We start from the raw sequence: 24,138 nt of genomic DNA, 5'->3' as shown, positions 1-24,138 counted from the left end.
CAGAGTAACTGACAAAGAAACTGTTGGCACTGCACTCTCTCACACGTTACCTGTTAGTTGGCAGTTTGCATGTGCGCACACACCGAGTGCTGCTTGTTGTGTTTGCATATTTGCATGCACATATCTATGTGTTTCTGTATGTTCTGTGCATTTAGCATATGAATGGGCCCAGGGCCCCGGCGCCTGTTGCAGAAGCTCTCGGAGGCTTCTAGCAGCGCTCGGCGCCACATGGCGCTGTATTTAAGGGGCGTTCTTGTGGCATCGCAGAGCTGACATGAACATCTTTACTAAGGTCCCAGGATTAGCCCAACAAACCAGGTATGTGGACAGTCAGAGCCGCCGCCCGCTGCTTGTCATCATCTGCTCTGTGACGGTTCCCTGAGTCAGCTGGAGCATGATCATGGCTGTAGTTCATTTAAAGTACATGCACAACAATCCTCCTGAAAGATTTAAATCCAGAACTGGACCTGTCTGAAACTGACATTAAAGCTCTAATATCTTACATTTCTCAGTAAGTTGTATGTAGTTTGATTGTCAAGCGAAGGCCTCAGGTTTCACTAGCAGACCTTTAAAATATCAACACTGCTTGCTTCTTTGCCTTAATGTGGGGGAATACTGACGCTTTAAAATGCTTCTGCATCCACAGCAAGCTGGGGTCTGTGCTCCAACGTGCCTTCTACGGGTCCAGTGGCAGGGTGAGTGCAATGGCTTAAAACTCAGTGTCACATGTTGTGTGGTTTAAATGTTAGTTTCACAGTAGTGAAAAATATCCACAATCTGCATGAAAATGCATTCAACCATTAACTAAACCTTCAGTCAAGGTAAAGTCCACGGTGACATTTCCAGTAAAAACACTGAAGCTGCATGTCTTGATGTCTGTGGCCTGGTCTCTGGACTCTCAGGTGACCCTTTTCGAGCAGAGGAACTTCGCTGGCCGTCGGCTAGACCTCAGCTCTGACTGCTCCAGGCTCAGTGACAAGAACTTCCCAGAGAAATGTAACTCTGTGCAGGTGGAGAGCGGCGCGTGAGTATACACCACCACCTAAAGTACACAGGTGGTCACTGCAACGACCAGGAGGTGGAGTAGACAGTACAGACAGGCGTCAATACTGAACCCTGACTCCATAAAAGTTTCTAGCACTGGTTCATCTGACTCTTACTCTCACTCCTCTCCCGAACAGATGGGTCGGATTCGAGCATGACAACTTCCGGGGCCGTCAGTACGTGTGGGACATGTCTGACCGGGGGGAGTACAACTGCTACGAAAAGTGGTGTGGACAGACTGACCACATCTCCTCTGTCCGTGCTGTCAAACAGGTGCAGGATACAACGCACACAACACAGTGTCATTCTACAGTAAGACGTGCAACCTGATCCGTGCCGGTAGAAACACAAATTACAAACAAAAACACAAGGATCGGAACCTCGGTTTAAGTGAATTTTCAAAATCTACAATATTGTAACAGCGTTGTTGTTTGTAGGACAACAACCCGGCCAGAGCTCAGCTGTTTGAGAGAGCCGGCTTCTCTGGTAAAAAGATGGAGATCCAGGACGACATCCCCAACCTGATGAGCCGCTACAGCCTCAACAGAGCCGCCTCCATCCGCATCCTGGGGGGAGCGTAAGTCGCATCGCTCTAATCACTACAGGTCACGTTTGCTACTGAGAGAACAATGAGCATGACCACAATGAGGGCGGTTTGAACACATGCAAGCAGTCTACCTAATGAAGCTTCCCAGCTGAGACGTCGTAAATAAGCTCAACAAGGCGCCTCAGTTTTAATATGTGCAAAAGCTAAAACATTTGATGAGATGTTTTGATATTTACCTCTGATTGATGTGAACCATATGATGTCCACATTACGCAGTAACTGAACCTTGCTTGTTTCAACAGGTGGGTGGTTTATCAGGAGCCAAACTACAGAGGACCTCATTACATTCTGGAGAAGCGGGATTACAACAACTTCTCTGACTGGGGCAGCCAGAACAGCACCGTGGGCTCGATGCGCAGAGTCCGCTTCAGCTGAACATGTGATGCAACGGACAGTCAGCACATTCCCAACACGAAACAATCAGCTTTACACAATAGACTTATTTTAGTAATAAACTTCTAAAACAGCCAACATGTGTTGATTGGTGGTGGACAAACCTGAGGAGTAAATGTAATGCATTATTGTGCATCCTGAAGCTGATGGGAAGGTCAGTGTTTTATGAAGGCGACAAGGACAGGGTTAGAAAAAAAGGGAGCTCAAAGCCCCAATGATGTTTATTTCGAGTTTTTAAAACTGAATAAGAGCTTCCACATTGCAAACGCAAGCAAACCTGTACTATGAGACTGTTAAGGATTAAGCATAAATTACAACTTAACCCAATGAGTCAATAAAGCTACAGCACTCTCTCCACTTACAAAGAACATTCAAGTTTAGCACAATCCAGCTGTACAACAAGTCAAGGGAGGAGAAAAAAAAAATAAAAAATTTAACCACTATGATAATTATCCAGGTATCAAGTTTGGAACTTTGCCTTCTATCATTGTACAAAAAAAAAAAAAAAAAAAAAAAAAAAAACACACACAACCCCAAAAAATAAAACTAGGAGTTTCTCCACAGCCATCAGTTGAAGATAAAGTGCAAGTGAAATGTCAGACTGCGTTCCTCAAGAACTGCTGAGCAAAGGAGCTGCCATGTTCTTTACAACTGAGGAATTCAGCTGCGGAATGAGGCTTATTTTCATCAGCTTGCTGCTCGAGTATTTGTTCTTCACAGCCTGGAGACAGACAATTCATTCCAGTCAGTGGTCTGAATTAGGAATCCTAAATTGTAAGTTGACAGCCAACTTACCAGGAACTTTGTTTTCCCCTCATTTATAGTCACAATGTTTTTGGCAATGTGCTGCATGATTGGTTTCAAGTGGGCCTCATCATAGGTTGAGTAGTGTTGCTGTGTTGGGGACTAGGAGAGGAACAAAAGAAAAGCTTTAATGACAACATCAAATCCACCAAACCAATGGCTTGAGTTCCAAACTCACCCATCTCAGGCCATCTAACAGCAACTGAGACAGACACAGAGAAGCAGCAGCGATTTCAGAGGGCCGATAGTGCACCATGTGATAATCCAGGAGGGTCAGTTCCATCATGTACTTTGCCAGTGTGTGTCTCTCGACATCAGACTAGGACAGAAAATGGCCAAGATGTACATTGCGCAACTAAAAATTACAGCTTTTATTGATAGAACATTGGAGGGGCAAAATGTGCCAAACTTACGTTAGCCACCTTCGAAGCCCGTCTAAGGAAGTGCAATGGAAGAGGACGACCCAGTTGGAAATTAAGCTTCTTCAAAATAATTTGCTCCATTGTAATGATCTGAGACTTTGAAAAGGCGTTGTCCGTCATGTAGGCGAAGTCACCAACCTCTGGCGCGTACATCTCTTCATACTTACAGGCCACCAGCATAGCAGTCACACCAACCAGCTGCAGCTTTCTGCGGGAAACTGGTTGGACCTGGAGCACAGCAGGGAGACGTTACACACAGCCCATGAGAACACAAAGCCAAGTGTTTTTCACCTGCAGAAACCGATCCAGGACGGCAACCGTGAGGTACAGGGTCTCCTGCAGCAGCTGAAACCTGGAGTGAACCTGGACCAGCCAGTTGATGAGAACAGCTCGCATGTGTTCCGTTATTTCATAGCCCTGCATGTAATTCGCTTGCACAGCCTGCTGGACCTGTGGAAATGAGCACTGCCGTTAGAAGACATGCAGCACAAAGACATTAGCTGAGTGCCAAGAACAGTCACCTCCAGGACATGCAGATAGTTATAGATGTCTTTGACATATTCTGAACAGAGCTGTGGCTGGTCTGAGTCTTCCTCATCGACATCTTGAACATCAAGCAGAGCCTCAGAGAAAGCTTGGCACAGTTCCTGCTCATCCATGGACACGTCGGCAGATTCCTCGGAGACTGGAGGAAGAGCTGCAGGTGCTTGAAGTGGGACAACTCTGACTACAGGCACAAGCTTTACTGCAGGCTTTGCTATTTGGACACCGGAGGACTTGGTTGATGCTTTGGCTGCTCCACACATCTGATGACAAATAAAAAAAAAAAAAAAAAGCTAGTTTGTTGCAGAGACCTCAAATTACATTTCATATCTTAGAGACTGAATAATTTAACAAGAGTGAATTAAAGGTGGATGTGGCGTTGGACTGGATAATTTCACAATCTACATATAATTAGCATTATACCAGTTAATTTAGTTAAGACCATTAAATATTCTAATAACGAGTATAACGTAACTAGAATGCCCATAGAAAACAGGCATTCAATTCAGTCAGACTGTGCAAAATACAAAACACCGGAGTAATGAAGCGTTACCAGGACATTGAAGAACAGAGGAATTAAACGGTGTATTGCTCCGCAGTGTTACCTGTGTATTGACTGTAACGCCGGGAAAGTTGGTGAGCTCTCCGAGAACAGCTCTCGCTTTTGCTGCCGCGGGCTTTCCCTTACCTGGGTTAAGGAGGGATGGAAGAGACTAGAAGACACGGAAAGAGAAGCCATGAAGCCCAGATAAGTCATGTGCTTTACAAGGACCAGCCAGGAACGCGCGGACATGTTTGCTAACGATGCTACACAGCGAAGATCACTGCTAGCAACTAGCGCTTCACAAACAACAACAGAGTAGAACTTCGAAATACTCAGTGTACTCACCAGCGCCCGAGTGTCCACAGACATGTTTGACGTCAACAGCAGTGAGATTACACGATGGCTTGAGAAAATTGATTTCGTCTATTGCCAACAAACACCGGTAGCAACACGTAAACTACAGCAACAGCAGCAGCGTTCAAATAGCGCTCTGTCAAATCTGATTGGATACGGTTTATCAGGGACCGCTCCCGATTGGCTGAAAGTCTGAGGTCAAAGGTACACCCTGTTCAAGACTTAGAGACTCGGGAGGTGGCGGTAATGCGCCTGTACATTGACTGATAATAAACATCAAACGAATGTTCAATGGGTGAAGGAGGTAACGAGGCTGCTGGAAAAGGAGTTAATTAATATTAGGTATAGCGAGGCAGAGATTACGGCAGGACGAGTGGAGCAAGAGGGAAAAGGGTAGGTTTTATTACAAGATTTAAAGGGAGGTAGGAAGGACAATTGTGTGTTCGGGAAATAGAACCAGATACGACATATGGGGCAGAATGAGATTTGGACTCAATGGGACATTAAAGGTGATGGGGAAACATGAGACAGGGCAGTGTGAGTGTGGGGAAGGTGAAACATCTGAGCATGTGGTATTAATTTGTGCTTTATAGCCAACAAAGAAAGAAAGTGATCGATTTTTTTGACCTCGCAGAAAATAAATATAAAGATTTACAAGTTTTATTGAGGTTAGGGGTGGGGGGTGTCAGAAGTAGAGCACTCTTTTGTTTTCTTCAGGAGACAGGATTAAAGTGGACAATATAGTTTTTTTCATTTCGATAAAAAAAACAACGACTCCAAAGACACGCCCAGTAGGTGGCGGTAGTGCCCAAATTATAGACTGCAAGCTGTCATTAAAAGCAAAGAAGAAGACCATCAAAAGAAGAGGAAAATCAGAAAAACGAGAGACTTGTCAATTCCATATATGGTAAGAGTTTGCTATCTGACCAAATCCAACCCGAACGCACCCCACTCATAAGTGTAGTTTAATGCACTCAGATCCAGGAGCAGTTGTGAACTCTGGGAGGATTGACTTCCGCTCGGAAAGCTGTCCCTGGCTTCTGATTGGTTGAAATCCCTGCGGGTCAGATCTGAGCACACAAGAGGGAACTTTTGAAATCGGGAAGAGGCCGCACTGTGTCTGTGCGCTTCACTCCAACGATGCAGAAACCGGGGTGAGTATTATTACGTTCCAACGTTAGATTTATAATTAATTCTCACCAACCACGGAGTATGGTAGCGGCGGTTGTCAGTTAAAAATACGTTGACTCAATTTTTCTAGGAAAAAGGCTTCGTTAGTTAACTTCGTTAGCTTAGCACACCAGTTAGACGGTTTTAATTAGCACAGCGGAAACGCTCTATTGGTCCAAGTTAAAGTATGTTTAATGTTCGCTTTTCTGCCATCGCGCTATGTATGAAAGTGGAATATTATCTATAACGTTATAGGTCTGGTGTTTGTAAATACGTCACTGAATTGTGAATATCCAAACGGACCCAGAAAACAATGTTGGGCAATGGTATGGCAGTCACTAACTACCACCCTACAGTCCTCCCTCTGGACGCACACACAGCGGTATTATCATTACTTTGGTCTTCTCTGCATTACAACATCTTTAAATTGTCCATTACTGTCACATCATCTGGAGCCGGTCAGCTCTGTGTGAGGCTCACCCAGATGATGTCACCCAAACGAGCTTTCAGCTAAAAGCAAAGACACATTTTCATGTGTTTGTAACAAAGTTGCTCTTTAGTGTTTTATTGTTTCCTGTTTTGACCTCTGAACTGACTGTAATACCACCTGCCACGCACATAGAGCCATGCAGCAGTGTGCAAAACCTACATCTGGCATCAGCCTGACTGAAAAGTACAGCACATGACCCAAGCTAATGTTCTGTTGTCCACATATCTTTGGACACGTGTGCTATGTTTTCTACAGTGTTGACTAGGAATGTCACTAACTGTATATTTTGTGGCTTATTCAGGTTTCTGATTGTTTGTGTATGATTTACAGCAAAGGGAAGACTCCGCGGAGGCCTGGCCCAAAGAAGGCCAACACTGAGAAAGATCCTGTCGGAGTAAGTTGCTTTTCACCCTCATGCTCTAATACCACAGCAGAGTCAGAGTAAGTTGCCACAGTCTTGTTTAAAGTATTAGAGATTGACTGGAGTTGCTATAACTTGCTGTGCATCATAATATTTCCTGACATCGGTCGACTGATCCTGAAAAAGTGACTGAAGGAAAAACTTTTTTTTTTGTAAAAAATTTATTGTAAATTGATTTATCTTTGTCTGTAGTCAATCTACAAACAGATGTCAAATGCACATTTAAGCTTTAGAGAAGTTGCTTATAAATGAAATGAGGATCAACTTGATGCTTTCTACGTAGGTATACTGCCGAATACGACCCCTTGGAGGGGAAGGGGAGGAATGTTCTGTTGAGATGATTAGCAGCTCCACTATCCAGCTGCATCCTCCTAATGGTCTAAAAGCCAACCGCAATGGGGAATATAAAGAGGTTAGTATAAAACAAGAGGAGTAGCTGAACTCGTGTTACTAATAGAGTCTCATGAGGTTTTACCTAATCAACCAGTTCAGCAGGACAAAAAATAATTGTTATTGAATGTTTCATCACTTTCCTTTAGACACAGTACACCTTTAAAAAAGTATTTGGTATTAACACCACTCAACTCGAGCTCTTTGAGGATATTGCCAAGCCACTGGTTGAAGACCTCATTCACTGCAAGAATGGTAAGTTAAATAAAGAGGTTAATCAACTTAATCCATAACAGAAACTGCAGAAGGTGATTTTAAAAAAATATAGATACGTGATAAATAAACATCTAGCAAATGTTTTCAGTCATGGTTGGAAAAATTTTGTGTAGGTAGATGCTAACCCTACTACTCTGCATGGCTGCATTAGACATCATACTAATTATATTTGTAGGTCTGCTGTTTACGTACGGTGTCACTGGAAGTGGTAAGACCTTCACCATGACGGGCTCCCCTGGCGAAGGCGGGCTTCTCCCTCGTTCCCTGGACATGCTCTTCAACAGCATTGGGCCCTTTCAAGCCAAAAGATTTGTATGACTTTTAATCAGTATTATAAAAATGTATTTATACATTTTTGTAGCAGACTGAAACATTTCTTCATGACCCAAAGAATTAAAAATTTTACCAGGTCTTTAAACCAGATGATAAAAATGGGATGGAGATCCAAAGTCAGGTTGATGCTCTCTTGGAGAGACAGAAACGAGACAGCAGTCAGCAGTCTGTGTCCAAAACGCTATCATCCAGGTACCTTGTGTTTTTTTTTTAATTTATTATGCTTCTACAACTTGACAAGGAATGATAAAATGATGGAATTTTTCTTTCTCTTCATCTACTTCAGGCAGAAGACAGACCCAGAGTTTGCAGATATGATCAGCTTGGATGAGGCATGTAAATCTGAGAATGTGGATGAAGACTGTTGTTTCAGTGTCTTTGTGTCATACATTGAGATCTACAACAACTACATCTACGATCTCCTTGAGGATGCTCCGTTTGACCCTATCAGGCAAAAGTAAGAGGCAGTGAAGCTTTTGAAGTTTGTCTGTGGATTTGTCTGTGGACAGGTTGTGGTGCTTTTCATGTATGAGACTATTTGTTTGTCAAATTGACTTGAAGCATTACAAATCTTGAATACCCTGGACTACTCAACTCACTGGGATACCGATGGACATGAAGCTAGGTTGCTCACCGGGGGAAGTCTCTCTATTGTTCATGCAAATCTGACCCTTTCCTAAAGTTCTAAACGGGTATAAAGGGGACTGCAGTATCTTCTTAATGTGTCATTACAATTTATGCTTTATAGTTGAGATGTACTCAAACATCCTCTTTCTGTCAGGTGGCTTTGTGGAGGCACACCTATAGGGAACAATAATTTAAAGTACGTGGTCACTAAAGGGAAACTTACTGAGTAGTTTATTTGTAGCCTTTTTATACATGTTCATCCCATAACCTCAGAGCTCAGCAGCATAGTTGTACCATCCGGCTTTGTGTCATTAACAGTTGTCTGTTGCTGCTGTTGTAGCTGTGAAGATGCACAACGTATTCACATGTCACACATTTGTTGTCCTGAATGTCTTGTTTGGCTTGTGTGAGGTTTCATTTGACACCGTTTTTGTTATCGCTTCCTTTTGCTGCTTGTTCTACTAAAGTGACACTACTTGGGCTCATGTGTTGATCTTCTCTCCATCATCCTGTCCCAGGGTTCCTCAATCCAAAATTCTCCGTGAAGATCAGAATCATAACATGTATGTGTCTGGCTGCACAGAGGTTGAAGTGAAATCCACAGAAGAAGCCTTTGAAGTGTTTTGGAAAGGTGACTGAAAACCCATTATTATACATGTAGCCTCTGTCATGTTTAACACCGATGCTCATGATCTTGATGATGATCTCCAGGACAAAAGAAAAGGAGGATAGCCAATACTCAACTGAACCGCGAGTCCAGTCGGTCCCACAGTGTGTTCACCGTAAAGCTGGCCCAGGCTCCACTTGACGCTGATGGAGACCACATTCTACAGGTAAAAGCCACTAATCCTAATAATTTTATTTGTATTGTTTTTTTCATAATCATGACTGAGTGGCATAACGTATTAATGCACTAAAAATATTTAAGTGTCCTTGCTTTTACCACAAAGAAGTCAACAGAATGTAAATGTAACCAGCTGTCGTTGGAACGCAGGACAAGAACCAGGTGAATGTGAGCCAGCTGTGTTTGGTTGACCTGGCAGGAAGCGAACGGACCAGCAGAACCAAAGCAGAGGGAAGTCGCCTTCGTGAAGCAGGTCTGTTCCCTACATGTTTCCTTTTTATTATATAGATATATAGATATCTATATCTCCTAACCTTTTCTTTACACCTTGTTCACAGGTAATATTAACCAGTCTTTAATGACACTGCGAACATGTATGGAAGTCCTGCGTGAAAACCAGATATGTGGGACTAATAAGGTGACAGTCTTGTACTCTGCATCATTTGTCTTGGAGTGGTAATATTCCAGTAGGTGTGGATTCACGCAGACTGTCCCTGTCTTTTAGATGGTGCCGTACAGAGACTCTAAAGTTACACATCTGTTTAAAAACTACTTTGACGGAGAAGGAAAAGTCAGGATGATTGTTTGTGTCAACCCAAAGGCCGAGGATTACGAAGAAACCATAGTGAGACTTTCTAGTTGTGTCCATTGTATATGCGTTGGCGCCTTTTTGTTATTTGTGGAGCAGTTTTAAAGCGACCCCAGAGTGTTTCTTAGCTTCCCATTGTCTTCTCTGCAGCTGGTGATGCGGTTTGCAGAGATGACCCAGGAAGTGGAGGTTGCACGGCCAGTTGACCGGCCAATTTGTGGCCTTGCTGCAGGACGCCGACACAGAAACCAGGCCTTCAAAGATGAGTTGTCCCGTCGTCTTGAGGAGCGTGGAGGTCCCATCAACAGTGGTATGTTATACCTCACATCCCTCTAGTTGCTATGGTGTTGGATGCATCTTAGATATATGACTGCTATGCAATGTGGTCTTGCTCTCGTACTAGGTGACCCTCTTCTGCTGGATGTGCTCACAGAAAGCCTTCCAGTGCTGCCACCTTGTGAGGTGGTGGACCCAGCTGATGATCAGACACTGCCCCGCTTGATTGAGGTGCTGGAAAGGAGGCATCAGATCCGTCAGATGATGATAGGACAGATAGACAAAACTGGTAAAAGCACCTTTTTATACACCACCAATAACATTCTGTGAGGAATGAGGAAGATACCTCATTGCTTAATTGCTAAGACAATTAATCTATTTACATGCATCAGTATTTTTGCTTTTCAAGCAAGTGGTATCAAAGACAGTATTCTGAAATGGAGAGTTTAAAGCTAAATTTACATATTTTCAGCCAGTGCACTAAAGGCCATGCTTCAGCAGTTTGACGGTCAGCTCAGTTCAAAGGAGAACTTCCTCCACGAACAACGTGACAAACTGAGTGAGAAGGACAAAGTCATCGTCAACCAAAAGATGGAGATTGAACGGTTAGAGAAAAAATCAAAAACTCTGGAATACAAGGTGATTTTACACATTCTGCTGGACATCTGCTCTTTTCTGTTTAGTTTGTTTTGAAGAACCTTCAACTAATACTAAACTGTTTCAACTAATCACTAATCGTCCTCCGCCTCAGATCGATATCCTGCAAAAGACAACAGACATGTACGAGCAGGACAAACGTTCACTTCACCAGGAACTAGAGAACCGGGAACAGAGGTTACACAAAGAGCTGTCGGAGAGGAGGCGCGTGGAGCAGCGCATGCAAGGCATTGTGACTGATACCAAACTCAAGTGGGAAAAGGAATGTGTAAGTGGAATGACTGACGGCCGCTGGCCCCATCCTGATAGCACACTTTTTATATTTCACTGTACACTGTCCACAAATACAAAAACTCTACTGTTCTCCAACTAGGAGAGACGGGTAAATGCCAAGCAGCTGGAGATGCAAAACAAGTTATGGGTGAAGGATGAAAAACTGAAGCAGCTCAAAGCCATAGTGACTGAGAGCAGCAGCAGCAGCAGCAGCGGTGGTGCTGGCTCTTCCAGTGGCCGTCCAGAAAGGCCCACAAGGGAGAGAGATTGCAACATGGGTCAGAAGAGGTCTGCCTCCCCATCACTGCTTCCTGTAAGTCCCTCAACCTGCGATGCAGCCTCACCCTTCAGGTCATGAAGCTTGATGAACAGACCAGACTGTACTCAGCTCCTGCACATTTGTGTTTAACACCATATTGGTGTCATTCCTTCATCACCTTCAGGGCTTCAACCAAACTCCTGACCAGAATCAAGCCATTGTTAGGGCAGTTCAGCAACCTTACCCCTCCACCTCCTCCCCCAACACCCCCCCCTCTTCAGCTTACCCCTCTGTGGCCTCCTGCATCTCTAAGTGGGAGCAGCGGCTCCCTGTAGACTCAGACAGTCAGGCCTCGGCCAGACATCTGGGGACTCCCCGCTCAGGAGCCGGACCCCTGCCCCATGTCACGACACCAGCAGCGTGGGCCGCAGGAGAGGTCGGCGCTGGGCCGCCGGCGCCGAGGCTCCTTCTACAGCTCTTGTTTATGGACTAGACCTAGAGGCAGGCACAAGGGTCAGTGTGTTAGAAACCAGATGTCCATAGTGTAGATATTCTTCTGTAATATTGGCCGTGGATCTCTGCTTGTTTAGAAATGCATCAAGTAGAAAACTAGAATGATGCTTAGTGTCGACTTGTATCTTGCTGAACTGTGAACTATTTCCTTTTTTCCAAAAGGACTAGAAATAGATAGAAATGTTAATGCTGTGTATATGTAGGACATCTGCAATTTATTTAAAACCTGTCACCCCCCCCATCATTTTAACTCTACACAGTTATCTCAACACACGTTTAGAAGTTCTGTTATTGTATGAGTATATTTTCCCTTTTGTTAGAGAATCTAACTGGTTTTAAACCTGCTGTTTGCTGTCACTCTCACTGCATCCTAATGCTTCTCTGCTGCTTGTGGTTTCTGTTTCTGGTGCTGCTTTGCATGTCACAGCTTACTCTTACTGCTTAGAGTTCTATTAACCCCCAACAAGCTCCAAATGGTTTCCATTGGTGTCACGTGCGATTAACTGTATGGTTTGTCTTTCTCACACTGGGATCATCAGACGGCCCTTCCAGTTCATCCAATGCACCGACGGTCACACTCAGCTGGTGGGGAGAAATGGGTAGACCACAAACCACCTTCTAATTTGGACCTAGACACTGTCATGCAGCCAATCATACCCAATGCAATCAAGGTGTCGACCCCTAACGAGAAAGCTCTGTCAAAATGCCACAAGTATGTTCTTAGACACCAGGAGCTTGCCTCCGATGGGGAAATCGAGACCAGATTAATCAAGGTAAAATGACATAATTGCTTAATTTGAGGCTTCTGGTTGTTTTCTGTCTCGCGTGAATTTGAATTGATCACATTCTGTTTGATGTCACACTGGGCTCTTGTTTTAGCCACACTCCATTTTCACCGCTGATTGTAAATGTGTTCCTTTTAGGCACATTTGAGCTTTTTGTTCCCTTTTTTTCAGGGTAATGTTTTTAAGACGAGGGCTGGGGGACAAGCGGTGCACTTCACTGACATTGAGACACTAAAACAGCAGTGTCCGACGGCAGCGAGGTACAGTGTTTACAGAGCAATATAACATGATCTGAAACATTAAGACATGCAGTTACTAAATGCAATTTCGTTATAGTCGCAAAAGACGATCAGGGTCTGAGGAAGAATCTGCTGAAATGGACAACTTGGAAAACATGGTAGGATTTTAATTAACCTCAAAGTTTTACAAAATATCTGTTTAGTTTGCTTCAAATAGAAATAACCTGGTGTAATGTTCGATGTGTGGTTACGTGTCAATAACTGATAAAATTGGAAAAAGAATGAAATAAAAGTTTTTCTCTTCCATCAGGCTCCAGTTGCGAGCACGAGCTCAGGTTATGGCTATCAAAAGTAAGTAACGAGGATGTGTGCAGATGACCATACATTCCTGTTTCTTTGTGTTCTAATATTCTGGACTCTTTTCTTTCAGGCGCCGTAAACCTTAAGTTGTTTTAACACATGAAGAATGTTATCTGACCATTGGACTGGTCAAAGGAAAGACCTGTAGAACAATACATCTTTTTGAGGATTTCAGGAGTATTTTTGTCATGACCTTTTTTATTAAAAATCATTAGCGTGCAATGAAAATGTAATTAGAGCTGATACAACACTGACTTAAACGGTTTGGACTTTTGAATGCTGAGTTTTGGCTTCTGAAAGTTATTTTTAAAACCCTAATGAGTATTTCAGTGTAATTGTTTTATTCTCATGGCTGATTTTTAGCTCCCCCCAATTATTAGGATATATAAGCTGTAGAACAATAGTTCTTTTTGACAGTGCTTGCTTTATTTTCATAGGGGCTGTTCGTCTATTATGATATACTGAGCATATGACGGATTACAAAACATTTATTGCAGAATACTTCTGTAAATATTGAGCTGTAATGTAGGAATACTGAATTATTCCATCTGCCTGTAAATACATTTAGCATTTTTACTTCTGTTTATTGACACAACGCACACGTTCCTGGTGGCATTAAATTCATTCAAACACAAAGTCATAATGATTATTTAACCCATAACAGCAGAAGAGTCTTTATCAACTAGGTCTTGGACATATTCAATATGTTTGCAATATGTTTGAGGGTGCAGCTGGTAGCGTTGGCACTGGTAGTGGGGAAGGAAATGCAAGAATTGGGAAAGCAACCGAACACTATGTGAGGAGAGCATTCAGAGATCCATTATTGTTCGTGTTCGGCAGTAGCCCTGACCTCAGTAGCGATGAAATGCTTGGACAGACTGGTCAGAGACTTCATTGCTTCATCACTACCAGACACACTGGACCTACCACAGTTTGCAGTTTCAAGATTCAAAAAACGTTATTAATCCCAGAGGGAAAGTATTTGATCGCTGTCACAGATGGAGGTACACACAAGAAGGAAGGGAGATTAAAAATAGAATGCTAACACATCTACACACACTCACATCTAATTACTAGCTAAAGTTTTATTATACATATTATTGCCCAGATGAAGATCAACCCTCACAGACAGAGCAGGAGTTGTACAGGCTGATGGCACCAGTAGGAAGGTTCTCCGCTGGCGTTCTGTGGAGAACTTAATACTGATCAGCTTCTGGCTGAAGGTGCTCCTCTGTCCAGCCACACACTGTGTGGGGGTGGAGGTGTCGTCAATAGAGAGGAGTTGGACCAGCATCCTCCTCTCAGCTACAGCATGTAGACTTTCCCAGAGTAGGCATCCTTAACATTAGCACACATCAGGTCCAGTGTGTTGTCGCCTCTGGTGGGACAGCTACTGGGACGAGACAGCCTACTAGATTAGGAATCTGCAGAACCGGTGCTAGAAGAACACCCTAATTAATACCAGCAGAACAAATGAGCTGAAAGTGGATTTCACACCATGCTGCCACATCAGCACCACAGTGAAAAAGGCCCCACAGCGTCTCCACCACCTCAGAGGCATGAGGTGTCAGACTACCTCCTAGGGTGCTCAGAACTTTAACTTCTGCACCACAGTCAGCATCCTGTGGGGAAACATCAGCATCAGCTGATCATCTGCACACAGCTACCTGACCGGCCCTCAAACAGCAAAGCCAGGAGCATGGACCAGGATCACAGACCACAACAACAGACTGTTCCCTCTGCAGTCAGGAAAGCTGCCTGGTTCGCTGAAGGCCACAGAGAGACTTAAGAGGAGAACCCACAGCCCGTACGGGTTCTAAGGGCCTGAACTCGCTCTTTGCACAACCAGCACGGCTTCAGCAACAGAAGCCCTGTAGTTCACAAAGTGTACAGCAGGGGGAACTAAATGCACGTTGAAAGCAGCAAATGTTAACTCGGGAATTAAAAGTTGTTTCTAGAGGTTGTGGTGCTGTCTGTGTTTCTAGAAGTTCTGGTGCTGTCTGTGTTCTGGTGCTGTCTGTGTTTCTAGAGGTTCTGGTGCTGTCTGTCTTTTAGTCCTGGTGCTGTCTGTAATTCTAGAAGTTCTGGTGCTGTATGTGTTTGTAGAGGTTCTGGTGCTGTCTGTGTTCTGGTGCTGTATGTGTTTGTAGAGGTTCTGGTGCTGTCTGTGTTTCTGGAGGTTCTGGTGATGTCTGTGTTTCTAGAAGTTCTGGTGCTGTCTGTGTTTTGGTGCTGTCTGTGTTTCTAGAGGTTCTGGTGCTGTCTGTCTTTTAGTTCTGGTGCTGTCTGTAATTCTAGAAGTTCTGGTGCTGTCTGTGTTCTGGTGCTGTCTGTGTTTCTAGAGGTTCTGGTGCTGTCTGTGTTTATAGTTCTGGTGCTGTCTGTGTTCTGGTGCTGTATGTGTTTGTAGAGGTTCTGGTGCTGTCTGTGGTCTGGTGCTGTCTGTGTTTCTAGAGGTTCTGGTGCTGTCTGTCTTTTAGTTCTGGTGCTGTCTGTAATTCTAGAAGTTCTGGTGCTGTCTGTGTTCTGGTGCTGTTTGTGTTTATAGAGGTTCTGGTGCTGTCTGTGTTTCTAGAGGTTCTGGTGCTGCCTGTGTTTATAGAGGTTCTGGTGCTTTCTGTATTTATAGTTCTGGTGCTGCCTGTGTTTCTAGAGGTTCTGGTGCTGTCTGTGTTTCTAGAGGTTCTGGTACTTTCTGTGTTTATAGTTCTGGTACTGTCTGTGTTTCTAGAGGTTCTGGTGCTGTCTGTCTTTTAGTTCTGGTGCTGTCTGTAATTCTAGAGGTTCTGGTGCTGTCTGTCTTTTAGTTCTGGTGCTGTTTGTGTTTATAGAGGTTCTGGTGCTGTCTGTGTTCTGGTGCTGTTTGTGTTTATAGAGGTTCTGGTGCTGTCTGTGTTTCTAGAGGTTCTGGTGCTGCCTGTGTTTATAGAGGTTCTGGTGCTGCCTGTGTTTCTAGAGGTTCTGGTGCTTTCTGTGTTTATAGTTCTGGTACTGTCTGTGTTTCTAGAGGTTCTGGTGCTGTCTGTGTTTCGAGAGGTTCTGGTGCTGTCTGTGTTTCTAGAGGTTCTGGTGCTTTCTGTGTTTATAGTTCTGGTGCTGCCTGTGTTTCTAGAGGGTCTGGTGCTGCCTGTGTTTCTAGAGGTTCTGGTGCTGCCTGTGTTTCTAGAGGTTCTGGTGCTTTCTGTGTTTATAGTTCTGGTGCTGCCTTTTTTTCTAGAGGTTCTGGTGCTGTCTGTGTTTCTAGAGGTTCTGGTGCTTTCTGTGTTTATAGTTCTGGTGCTGCCTGTGTTTCTAGAGGTTCTGGTGCTGCCTGTGTTTCTAGAGGTTCTGGTGCTGTCTGTGTTTATAGTTCTGGTGCTGCCTGTATTTCTAGAGGTTCTGGTGCTGCCTGTGTTTCTAGAGGTTCTGGTGCTGTCTGTGTTTATAGTTCTGGTGCTGCCTGTATTTCTAAAGGTTCTGGTGCTGCCTGTGTTTCTAGAGGTTCTGGTGCTGTCTGTGTTTCTAGAGGTTCTGGTGCTTTCTGTGTTTATAGTTCTGGTACTGTCTGTGTTTCTAGAGGTTCTGGTGCTGTCTGTGTTTCGAGAGGTTCTGGTGCTGTCTGTGTTTCTAGAGGTTCTGGTGCTTTCTGTGTTTATAGTTCTGGTGCTGCCTGTGTTTCTAGAGGTTCTGGTGCTGTCTGTGTTTCTAGAGGTTCTGGTGCTGTCTGTGTTTCTAGAGGTTTTGGTGTTTTCTGTGTTTATAGTTCTGGTGCTGCCTGTATTTCTAGAGGTTCTGGTGCTGCCTGTGTTTCTAGAGGTTCTGGTGCTGTCTGTGTTTCTAGAGGTTGTGGTGCTACCTGTGTTTCTAGAGGTTCTGGTGCTTTCTGTGTTTCTAGAGGTTCTGGTGCTGTCTGTGTTTCTAGAGGTTCTGGTGCTTTCTGTGTTTATAGTTCTGGTGCTGCCTTTTTTTCTAGAGGTTCTGGTGCTGTCTGTGTTTCTAGAGGTTCTGGTGCTTTCTGTGTTTATAGTTCTGGTGCTGCCTGTGTTTCTAGAGGTTCTGGTGCTGCCTGTGTTTCTAGAGGTTCTGGTGCTTTCTGTGTTTCTAGAGGTTCTGGCGCTGCGGGTCGACAGTCATGCTGTCGTGGCTGAAGGAGGTATCTTGGTGGAACCAGCCGGGCCCGACCCATGCAGCCCCACTTGCCTGTGAAAATATTGACCTGTCCTTTGGCTTTTCTGGCTTATTTAACAAAGCAGCCTTTAAGCTGCATACGAGCAAATAGCACATGACAGTTTGCTGCTAAACGAGTCAAACCCTCACTAATGGCCGCTTCAACACAGCTCCTGTTATGCACCTGTGTTTGCTTTGGTTCACGGTAATGCTTTGGCCAGATCACTAGGCTTTTACTTTCAGGGTGACGTTGCTTGACGTCTGTGACGTCACACAGAAACACGGGGACGTATAGACAAACAAAAGGGAAAAATCGCGCTCCTCAGTTCAGGTTCCTTCCGTGTGAATGTTAGGAAATATAGCCTGGTTTCCATCACGTGCACTGTGGATTAGCGTTGTATCATGTTTTTTTTATCCTAGTTTTCTTTAGTAAAACAAACTGAAGTACAATTTGGTTGGCTACAGCTGTAACTCACTTTATTAATTACACCCATAATACGCATCTTTTTTATTCTTTTGGGCCCATTTATGCACTGTTGCGGAGAGTCGGTAGCTAACTTGTACTTGGGGGGTCACATTTAGCCGAATGTTAAGCTAACGCTATATCACATCACTGCCAATGATAAGGAACAGGCGAAGCCCATTTAACACAGTTACACAGTAACACACGGAAACAACAGCAACGCACACATTTCTATCAGAAGAGGCAACTGAAGCTGTTAATGCAACGCTTTGAGTTACTGCGTCACGCCAGCTAGCCAAACGAGCTAACAGCTAGCTAACGTTTGTTCTGGCATGTGGGGTAAGTAAATTTATTAGAATCCGTTTACTGCAGGTTATTATGAGCCAAATTCCGAAAAGGCAATGTACCCGCCCATTGTTTTCATTTGTTGTACTGTTTTGCTTTATAAAACAAACGGTCGATGTAATAATTTACATTTTTCTTGTGCTCAGATTGCTGCTGGAATTCTGATTTGTTTACCTTTTATTATTTTACAGAAAGTAGACAACAACACGGAGGAAGAAGACGCAAGAAAGTGAGTACAGATAATTATTGTTACACTAGCGTGTTGCTCTATTGTACGTGGCTGCAGTATGCACAGGTTTTATAAGTTATAGTGAGAACATGTTCATTGAAGGTACAGTGAAGAGCTTGACCTGTAAAAGGGAAGCACGGTGTGCTATAAAAGCTATAAACGCACGCGCGCCCTCACTACCAGAGTAACGTAGTTCTTGGCAATAAAGGGTTCCTTTAGGACGTTTGTTGTTAGTGAAGCATCTTCTTCAACTTGAGTCTGGTATCAGCTGACTGTGTGTGTGTGTGTGTGTGTGTGTTTGTAACGAAATGCATTTTTACACACAATAAAAAGATGGTGGCACTAATCTATTGATTTAACCCTTTGGTCTTTTTAAATTACACTCCGCTGCCATTTTTTTAGGAAATCTGTGACCCTCTTCCACATCAACACCCCGTCTTTGTTTCTACCTCCTGTTTCTCCTCCAGAGTCAACAAAGACTGTTGGTTCAGCCATATGTTTGCACACATGGAGTGAGTGTCCAGAATAAACAGTGGTCTGAAGCTGCATGGGTCCCCGTGTTTCCCATTTCATTCTCAGGGTGTCCTTCAGTTGTTCTTACCTATTTGGACCTTACTTGTATGAATGTCAACACGGTTTTATCACAACTGACATAATGTAAACGTAACAGAGATTGGATTTAACCAGTGGGACGTATTTATCAAAGGAAAGAAAGACTTTTTATCAAAATTCAAACCTGGCTGCTGAAATAATGTTTTGTTGGCGACTAAATGTTCTGCCTCAAAGTTTACGCTGGTTAGGTTTAAATGGAACTTGGTTCAAAACAGTAAATGACACATTTTTGTTCAAGGAGTCAACAGGTATTTGAACTGATAGTCTGCGTACATTAAAGATTTGAGTTGCCTGAATAATAAATAGAAGCTACATCACTCTGCTGATTCCATCAGTGGAACAAAGATACATTTACAGTGAAGGTTGTGGATGTTTTCTGTGTTTTTGTATAAATGTGTCTTTGCTGAAAAAAGTACAAACATTACAGCATTAAGTCGGAACATTTCAGCTTCGGTGTGTACATGCGATTTAGTTTCACATGAGTAACCTGTAGTCAAAAACAGAATTGATGTCAGTTTGAAGGTCTGTGTTGTACATTTGGTGTTTTGTGGGTGACTGTGTGTGTGACCTGTCAAAGTTAAAGGCATGGCCTGTGTGCTGGGTAAAGCTGTAACATCCTCCGCAGGGGACAGCCACTGTTGAGCTTGTTTACCTGCTTTGCCTGTTGATCTTGCTAAAAGCCTCTTACGCCCCCTTAATACACACATTCCCTCTCCCACACACAGAACATGAGTGTGTGCCCAGTTTAAACACACATTAATAACAGCTGTAATGCCATTCTTTGTGAAGTGCTTTTACAGGTTCAACATTGACCATTGTTTAATCTTCCTGCACTAATGACCATCACTTGATCTGCAAACAAATCTTTTGTCACTGTTAAACAACTCCCATGATCTTTCTCGAGCTGCACACAAAGCAGAAACTGTTGTGTCCTGAGATAATTTAAAAGACAGCATAACTCAGTCTCTGTGCTTCTGCTTGTTGTTCTTGTAGTTCTGAGGTCTAGGTCAGGCTGAAGTTGATGCTGGAAGCTTCCTACAGTGTGGCTGAAGCCATGCAGCGACCATAAGCTTGATATTTATGGGCAACTAAGAAGTAGAAGCTGTTAGGAGACTACAGAAATCCATTAGTTTACTATATGATAGCCTAACTCTTTCCACTGATACATAATAGACTCAGACACATTTTTTTAAACCAATGAATGATCTTTCAATACGTACACCCCTTGGTATCCGTTACTGCCATAAGATGTCAGTGTGCGCCACTTATTAACGCCTGTTTTTGAGCCCCCCCAACACTGTCCCTTCCAATAGGAGACAGATGGAAGACCTTTGCTGTGAGCTACTGCCAAATGGAGCAAATTCTCATTACAACGTTTGCAAGCTCTGTTTTCTCTCTGAGATGCGCCACCACCGTACTATTTTGCCATCTGATATGTTCAACACTCAGACCTGAGCAATGCCATGTTTTGCTGATTACAAGAACTGAATTGAGAACTAATTTGGAAATTTTCTTCTGTAGGTTCGTCACAATGATCTGTTCCCTTTGTGCCTGTAGCTCCAAACCAACAGTTACTTATTGTCAAGTTGACATTGTTTTCATATTTGTGGCCATTCGTTAGTACATAAACATGTTTGAGTTAGGGCTCACGCATTCGTAATAGTCTTCACTCATCTTGGTTCTTTTTCATGTATAGGCACAAACACTTCTGGCTCTCTTCCTATTACTCTCGATCACAGACAAATCCTCGGCTCTATTTGAGTTCCCAGTCTGGGAAGCTAGCACTTTGAATGGAATATAAATGACATGCTTACGTAATATTCAATCTGTTGCTGCAGCAATATCCTATTCCACAGATAGGCCCCTTCACCACCCACCCCATATGCTCCGGCTTCGCTGGTCTCCTCTTCTTTTTCATAGAGAATATTAAAGAGTTATTAAATTAATCTGTGCTCGCTGGCGCATGTTATTGCAGTGCACAGATTTGTGCGGTGAATGAAGCCGTTAGGCTGCACCCTAAGCTGATTTATTAAGGTTGCTAGGGAATCACCAAGTAGACCTGATAACCTGTTTTTTTTTTTGTTTAGTTTTTTTTGCACAAGTGAACACTTTTCTGCAAATCCGCTTATGTCACCCCTCCCCTATATTTCCATTCAAGTTGAGCTTTTTCTTGTATTTTTCTGTGACCTCAGGGTGTGCAGAGTTATCATCACAGTCTCTTTGTTAATACTATTATGAAAGGAAACAATTTACCAATGAGTGAATGTAACACGTTGGCCTCTGCACATTGTAGCATTTGAGTATTGCAGTAGATGTAATATTGCTCATACTCCTGAATTATTTATGTCTGTGCTTCGGCCTTGCTCTCTTTGTTTGGACCATGGGCTGTGTCCAAGCACTGACTGGTTTTATTAACATCTGCAGTCTGCATAGTGTTGGGAAAACAACATATCTGTCTTGACAGTATGTCCCTGCTCACCACAGCAGGGCTATGTTTCAGCAGCGAAACACCAGCTGTAGCAAAACCTACAACACTAGCACGATTGGCAGCATGTGTTTGTTTTATGTGATGCACCACAGATAAGACAGTTGAGTCTAAGCTGCTTGTAGGTGGTTCCTGTAGAAACAAACATATTAGAAAGACAGCGGTGGGAGGTAGGTGGATTTGAACAACAAGTGCATGTCTTCCGTGAACACTCGGGCACCTGTGTCTCCCTTGCGCTCGCAGAATCCGCAGATTTACCACTCGTTGCTTCCACTGCACATTCCCAGCCTCATTTATCAGAGTGTATGGCAGCAGTGTAAACATTTAATCCAGCGTGAGATTTTTGGGCTCCTTTGGGTCAACAGTTTAGCTGTTGCTTTTTTCTAAGCTTAGAGAGAAAGTCTGCTTTCAATTATTTTGGCAAAATTGCTTTACATGGTCCATGCATGATTAAATATTCATTATGTAAAACTGAACACTTCCCTTTTCTATAAATCCATATTAGATTTGGTTGGCAGGCAGCCTGAAGCCACATAAGAAGGTTTTTGGTGCAGAAACCCTGCTTAGCAGCTGCTTTACTTGTGGCTATGTTTGGCTTTGTTCTGTTCAGATAAATGTTGGCTTGTTGATATTCTTCTAGTCTTCTTGCTGGACAGCCACACATGTCTCCTCAGTTAGAGGGAAGTGGTGGAATGTAAAGTGGCCATGGAAAAAATGAAGAAGCGTGTCAGTTGGTCCGGTGGTGAGGGACAGCAAAGTGGACGGAGTCGACAGAGTTCTGCATTTGCACGAGAGCTCTGTATGTTATAGAAAATAGAGGGCAGGGTTGAAAAAAACATTCTATTTCAAATAGGACCAGATTTCCAGAAAATCTTTACCTAATATTTTTCACTGTAAAAATTGCTCCAAAGAGCACATGGAAAATAAATTAAGGAACATTTGAAATTCCCGAGTGGATTTGCCAGGAATACGTAGCGTGAGCGTGTTTATCTATTTTCCAACTGCAGGAGGGATCAGGATTGTGTGGACTCAGAAGGTATTTGGTTTGTCTTCTGTTACAGAAGAAGGGGCTCTTATTGCAGATGCTCAGAAAATAGGACAATCCTGGAGCAGCTGTGTACTTATCTTTCCTTGCCATGTAACATGTTTTAGACATTTTATGGTTTAATTGGGTCCCTTTATGCCTTTTTCTGGTTATTTCCCTCAATCAGTGTCCAATAAATGCAGCTAGCGTTTGGCAGAGCAGTCTTGAGCCCTGGGATTGTGGTTAGTTGTAGGCAGCTGAGGTTTCTATGTATCATTCTTGTGTGAACTGAAAAAGCCACTAACTACAAAAGGAGCACAATGTTCTGTAGAATAACACAAAAGGAAATTATAGTAACCCTCCTCACCAGGGACACGTGTCCGGACCTGAGACAGTGGCAAACTGCCATGCAGATACTGCGTGTGGCCGCTCACGCAGACCTGTGTGTGAGCATGGCAAGTATTAAAGTAGAATTAGCTACAGCGCTAATGACCTTGTACCTAACACATACGTTAAACCTGTGAACTATAGCAACAGCAGATGGGCTACAACAGCTGAGACAAGTCTTAGATAATGTGCTTTAAGATTTACAGGCTCAAAGCCTGACTAGGTGTGAGTGGCACCTGGGATGAAGAGGGCAAATAGGGAACAATGGAGAAACATAGACTTCCCCATTATGAGAATTAATCTAATGGCAGCTTGGAGCTGCAGGCAGGCTTTATTAATGGAGCTTGTACACTCAATTATCTTAATTGTTCCATTTAGAGAACCTGCTGCCATGTTCTGGAGCGTGTGCTTGAACTTGTGGGATGAGCTCAATCACTTTCCATAATTGTAATCGTGATCAGATTTAGTTAGAATTTGAGGGTGGCTATAAATAGGTTGAGGGTAATCACAAGTTACACACATTGATGGCCATGAATATTATATTGGGAAAAGTATGACTTTTTATGACTCTGTAGGGTTTCTCCTTTTTATCATTATGACATTTGGCTGTGATGGGGGTTGTGAGCGTCTAACCCCAGTCTTCAGGTTCACTCATCGACAGTCGTATGTCCTGTCTTTGTACATATGCTGTAGTTGCCTTGGCTCTGTTTCAGTTTGGAACTGCTGGAGAAGGTCGGGCTGTGGCAGCTGGTTAACTTCAGAGATTCAGTGCTGTATTACAAATCATTTTTTATCTGCACCATGCTGACCTTTGTGAACATTGCTTTAAAATATTAGACATATTCCAAAGATAGCACATAATACCACCTGTATTATGTGTCCTTCAGTCCAACCCATAACCTCATCAAATGGGTCATTGAGTGTCGCCTTGTGTGTTTGAGGTTTTCTTGTCGACTTACGTATTTGTTGGTTTGGTTTGAGTTTGTAGGTTCTCTATACATTGCTTTGTTCATGTTCATGTTCAGTTTCAGTGACCCTCATCAACAGGCTTAGACACAGAATGACTTGGTTGCGATTCAGTCCAATTCCATAATCACGTTACCTCATAGCAAAGCTGAAGAGAGTTTTATAAACAAGCAATCAGCACAGTAGCAAATTTAATTCTCTGCTTCATAATTAACCTTGGGACGAAAACTCATTTAAGTCTATTAAATCATCAAATGAGCTCAGGTAA

The 24,138-nt window shown here is 43.3% G+C and overlaps 3 protein-coding genes across 4 annotated transcripts; 2 read left to right on the top strand and 1 right to left on the bottom strand.

Moving 5' to 3' along the window:
* The first annotated feature begins 210 nt into the window (after positions 1–210).
* Positions 211–2,575, top strand: crybgx (crystallin beta gamma X). 2 transcript variants are annotated; one of them, XM_041070048.2, is made up of 6 exons: positions 211–318; positions 647–695; positions 903–1,024; positions 1,182–1,356; positions 1,482–1,621; positions 1,894–2,575. In XM_041070048.2, the coding sequence occupies exons 1-6, from the start codon at positions 275–277 to the stop codon at positions 2,024–2,026; spliced, it is 663 nt and encodes a 220-aa protein (XP_040925982.1). In that variant the 5' UTR covers positions 211–274; the 3' UTR covers positions 2,027–2,575. The 2 variants fall into 2 exon arrangements, with proteins under 2 accessions (XP_040925982.1, XP_029000387.1); XM_029144554.3 differs by having other exon boundaries at positions 214–318; positions 1,182–1,317.
* Positions 2,231–4,860, bottom strand: LOC114852252 (G2/mitotic-specific cyclin-B2-like). The gene is made up of 8 exons (XM_029144551.3): positions 4,703–4,860; positions 4,419–4,526; positions 3,792–4,076; positions 3,562–3,720; positions 3,262–3,498; positions 3,027–3,167; positions 2,840–2,950; positions 2,231–2,765 (listed from the first exon to the last, which is right to left on the bottom strand). Exons 1-8 carry the CDS (start codon positions 4,724–4,726, stop codon positions 2,655–2,657), a joined length of 1,176 nt encoding a protein of 391 aa, XP_029000384.1. The 5' UTR covers positions 4,727–4,860; the 3' UTR covers positions 2,231–2,654.
* Positions 4,861–6,690: 1,830 nt separating this feature from the next.
* Positions 6,691–13,578, top strand: LOC114852251 (kinesin-like protein KIF23). The gene is given in 23 exon segments (XM_029144550.1): positions 6,691–6,765; positions 7,076–7,204; positions 7,332–7,437; positions 7,634–7,770; positions 7,868–7,983; positions 8,078–8,248; positions 8,937–9,049; positions 9,130–9,251; positions 9,413–9,515; positions 9,601–9,680; positions 9,768–9,887; positions 10,002–10,161; positions 10,255–10,416; positions 10,600–10,766; positions 10,879–11,052; positions 11,158–11,370; positions 11,501–11,693; positions 11,696–11,829; positions 12,369–12,602; positions 12,786–12,874; positions 12,951–13,011; positions 13,164–13,204; positions 13,284–13,578. Coding segments are annotated over 23 exon segments (2,916 nt in total). The 3' UTR covers positions 13,300–13,578.
* Positions 13,579–24,138: the final 10,560 nt, after the last annotated feature.

Source organism: Betta splendens, chromosome 3, assembly GCF_900634795.4.
Source record: "Betta splendens chromosome 3, fBetSpl5.4, whole genome shotgun sequence".
NCBI classification, from domain to species: Eukaryota; Metazoa; Chordata; class Actinopteri; order Anabantiformes; family Osphronemidae; genus Betta; species Betta splendens.
The sequence above is the reverse complement of the archived record's forward strand: the minus strand, read 5'-3'. Positions and strand labels throughout refer to the sequence as shown.

Bases quoted from the DNA above. Each gene is read 5' to 3' on its own strand.
- crybgx (XM_041070048.2), top strand. From the start codon at position 275: ATGAACATCTTTACTAAGGTCCCAGGATTAGCCCAACAAACCAG. The intron at 1,357-1,481 runs GTAAGACGTGCA...TGTTGTTTGTAG, and splicing joins CAACACAGTGTCATTCTACA to GACAACAACCCGGCCAGAGC. The intron at 1,622-1,893 runs GTAAGTCGCATC...TTGTTTCAACAG, and splicing joins ATCCGCATCCTGGGGGGAGC to GTGGGTGGTTTATCAGGAGC.
- LOC114852252 (XM_029144551.3), bottom strand. From the start codon at position 4,726: ATGTCTGTGGACACTCGGGCGCTG. The intron at 4,077-4,418 runs GTAACACTGCGG...ATTTGTCATCAG, and splicing joins GCGTTACAGTCAATACACAG to ATGTGTGGAGCAGCCAAAGC. The intron at 3,499-3,561 runs GTGAAAAACACT...GCTGTGCTCCAG, and splicing joins TCCTGGATCGGTTTCTGCAG to GTCCAACCAGTTTCCCGCAG.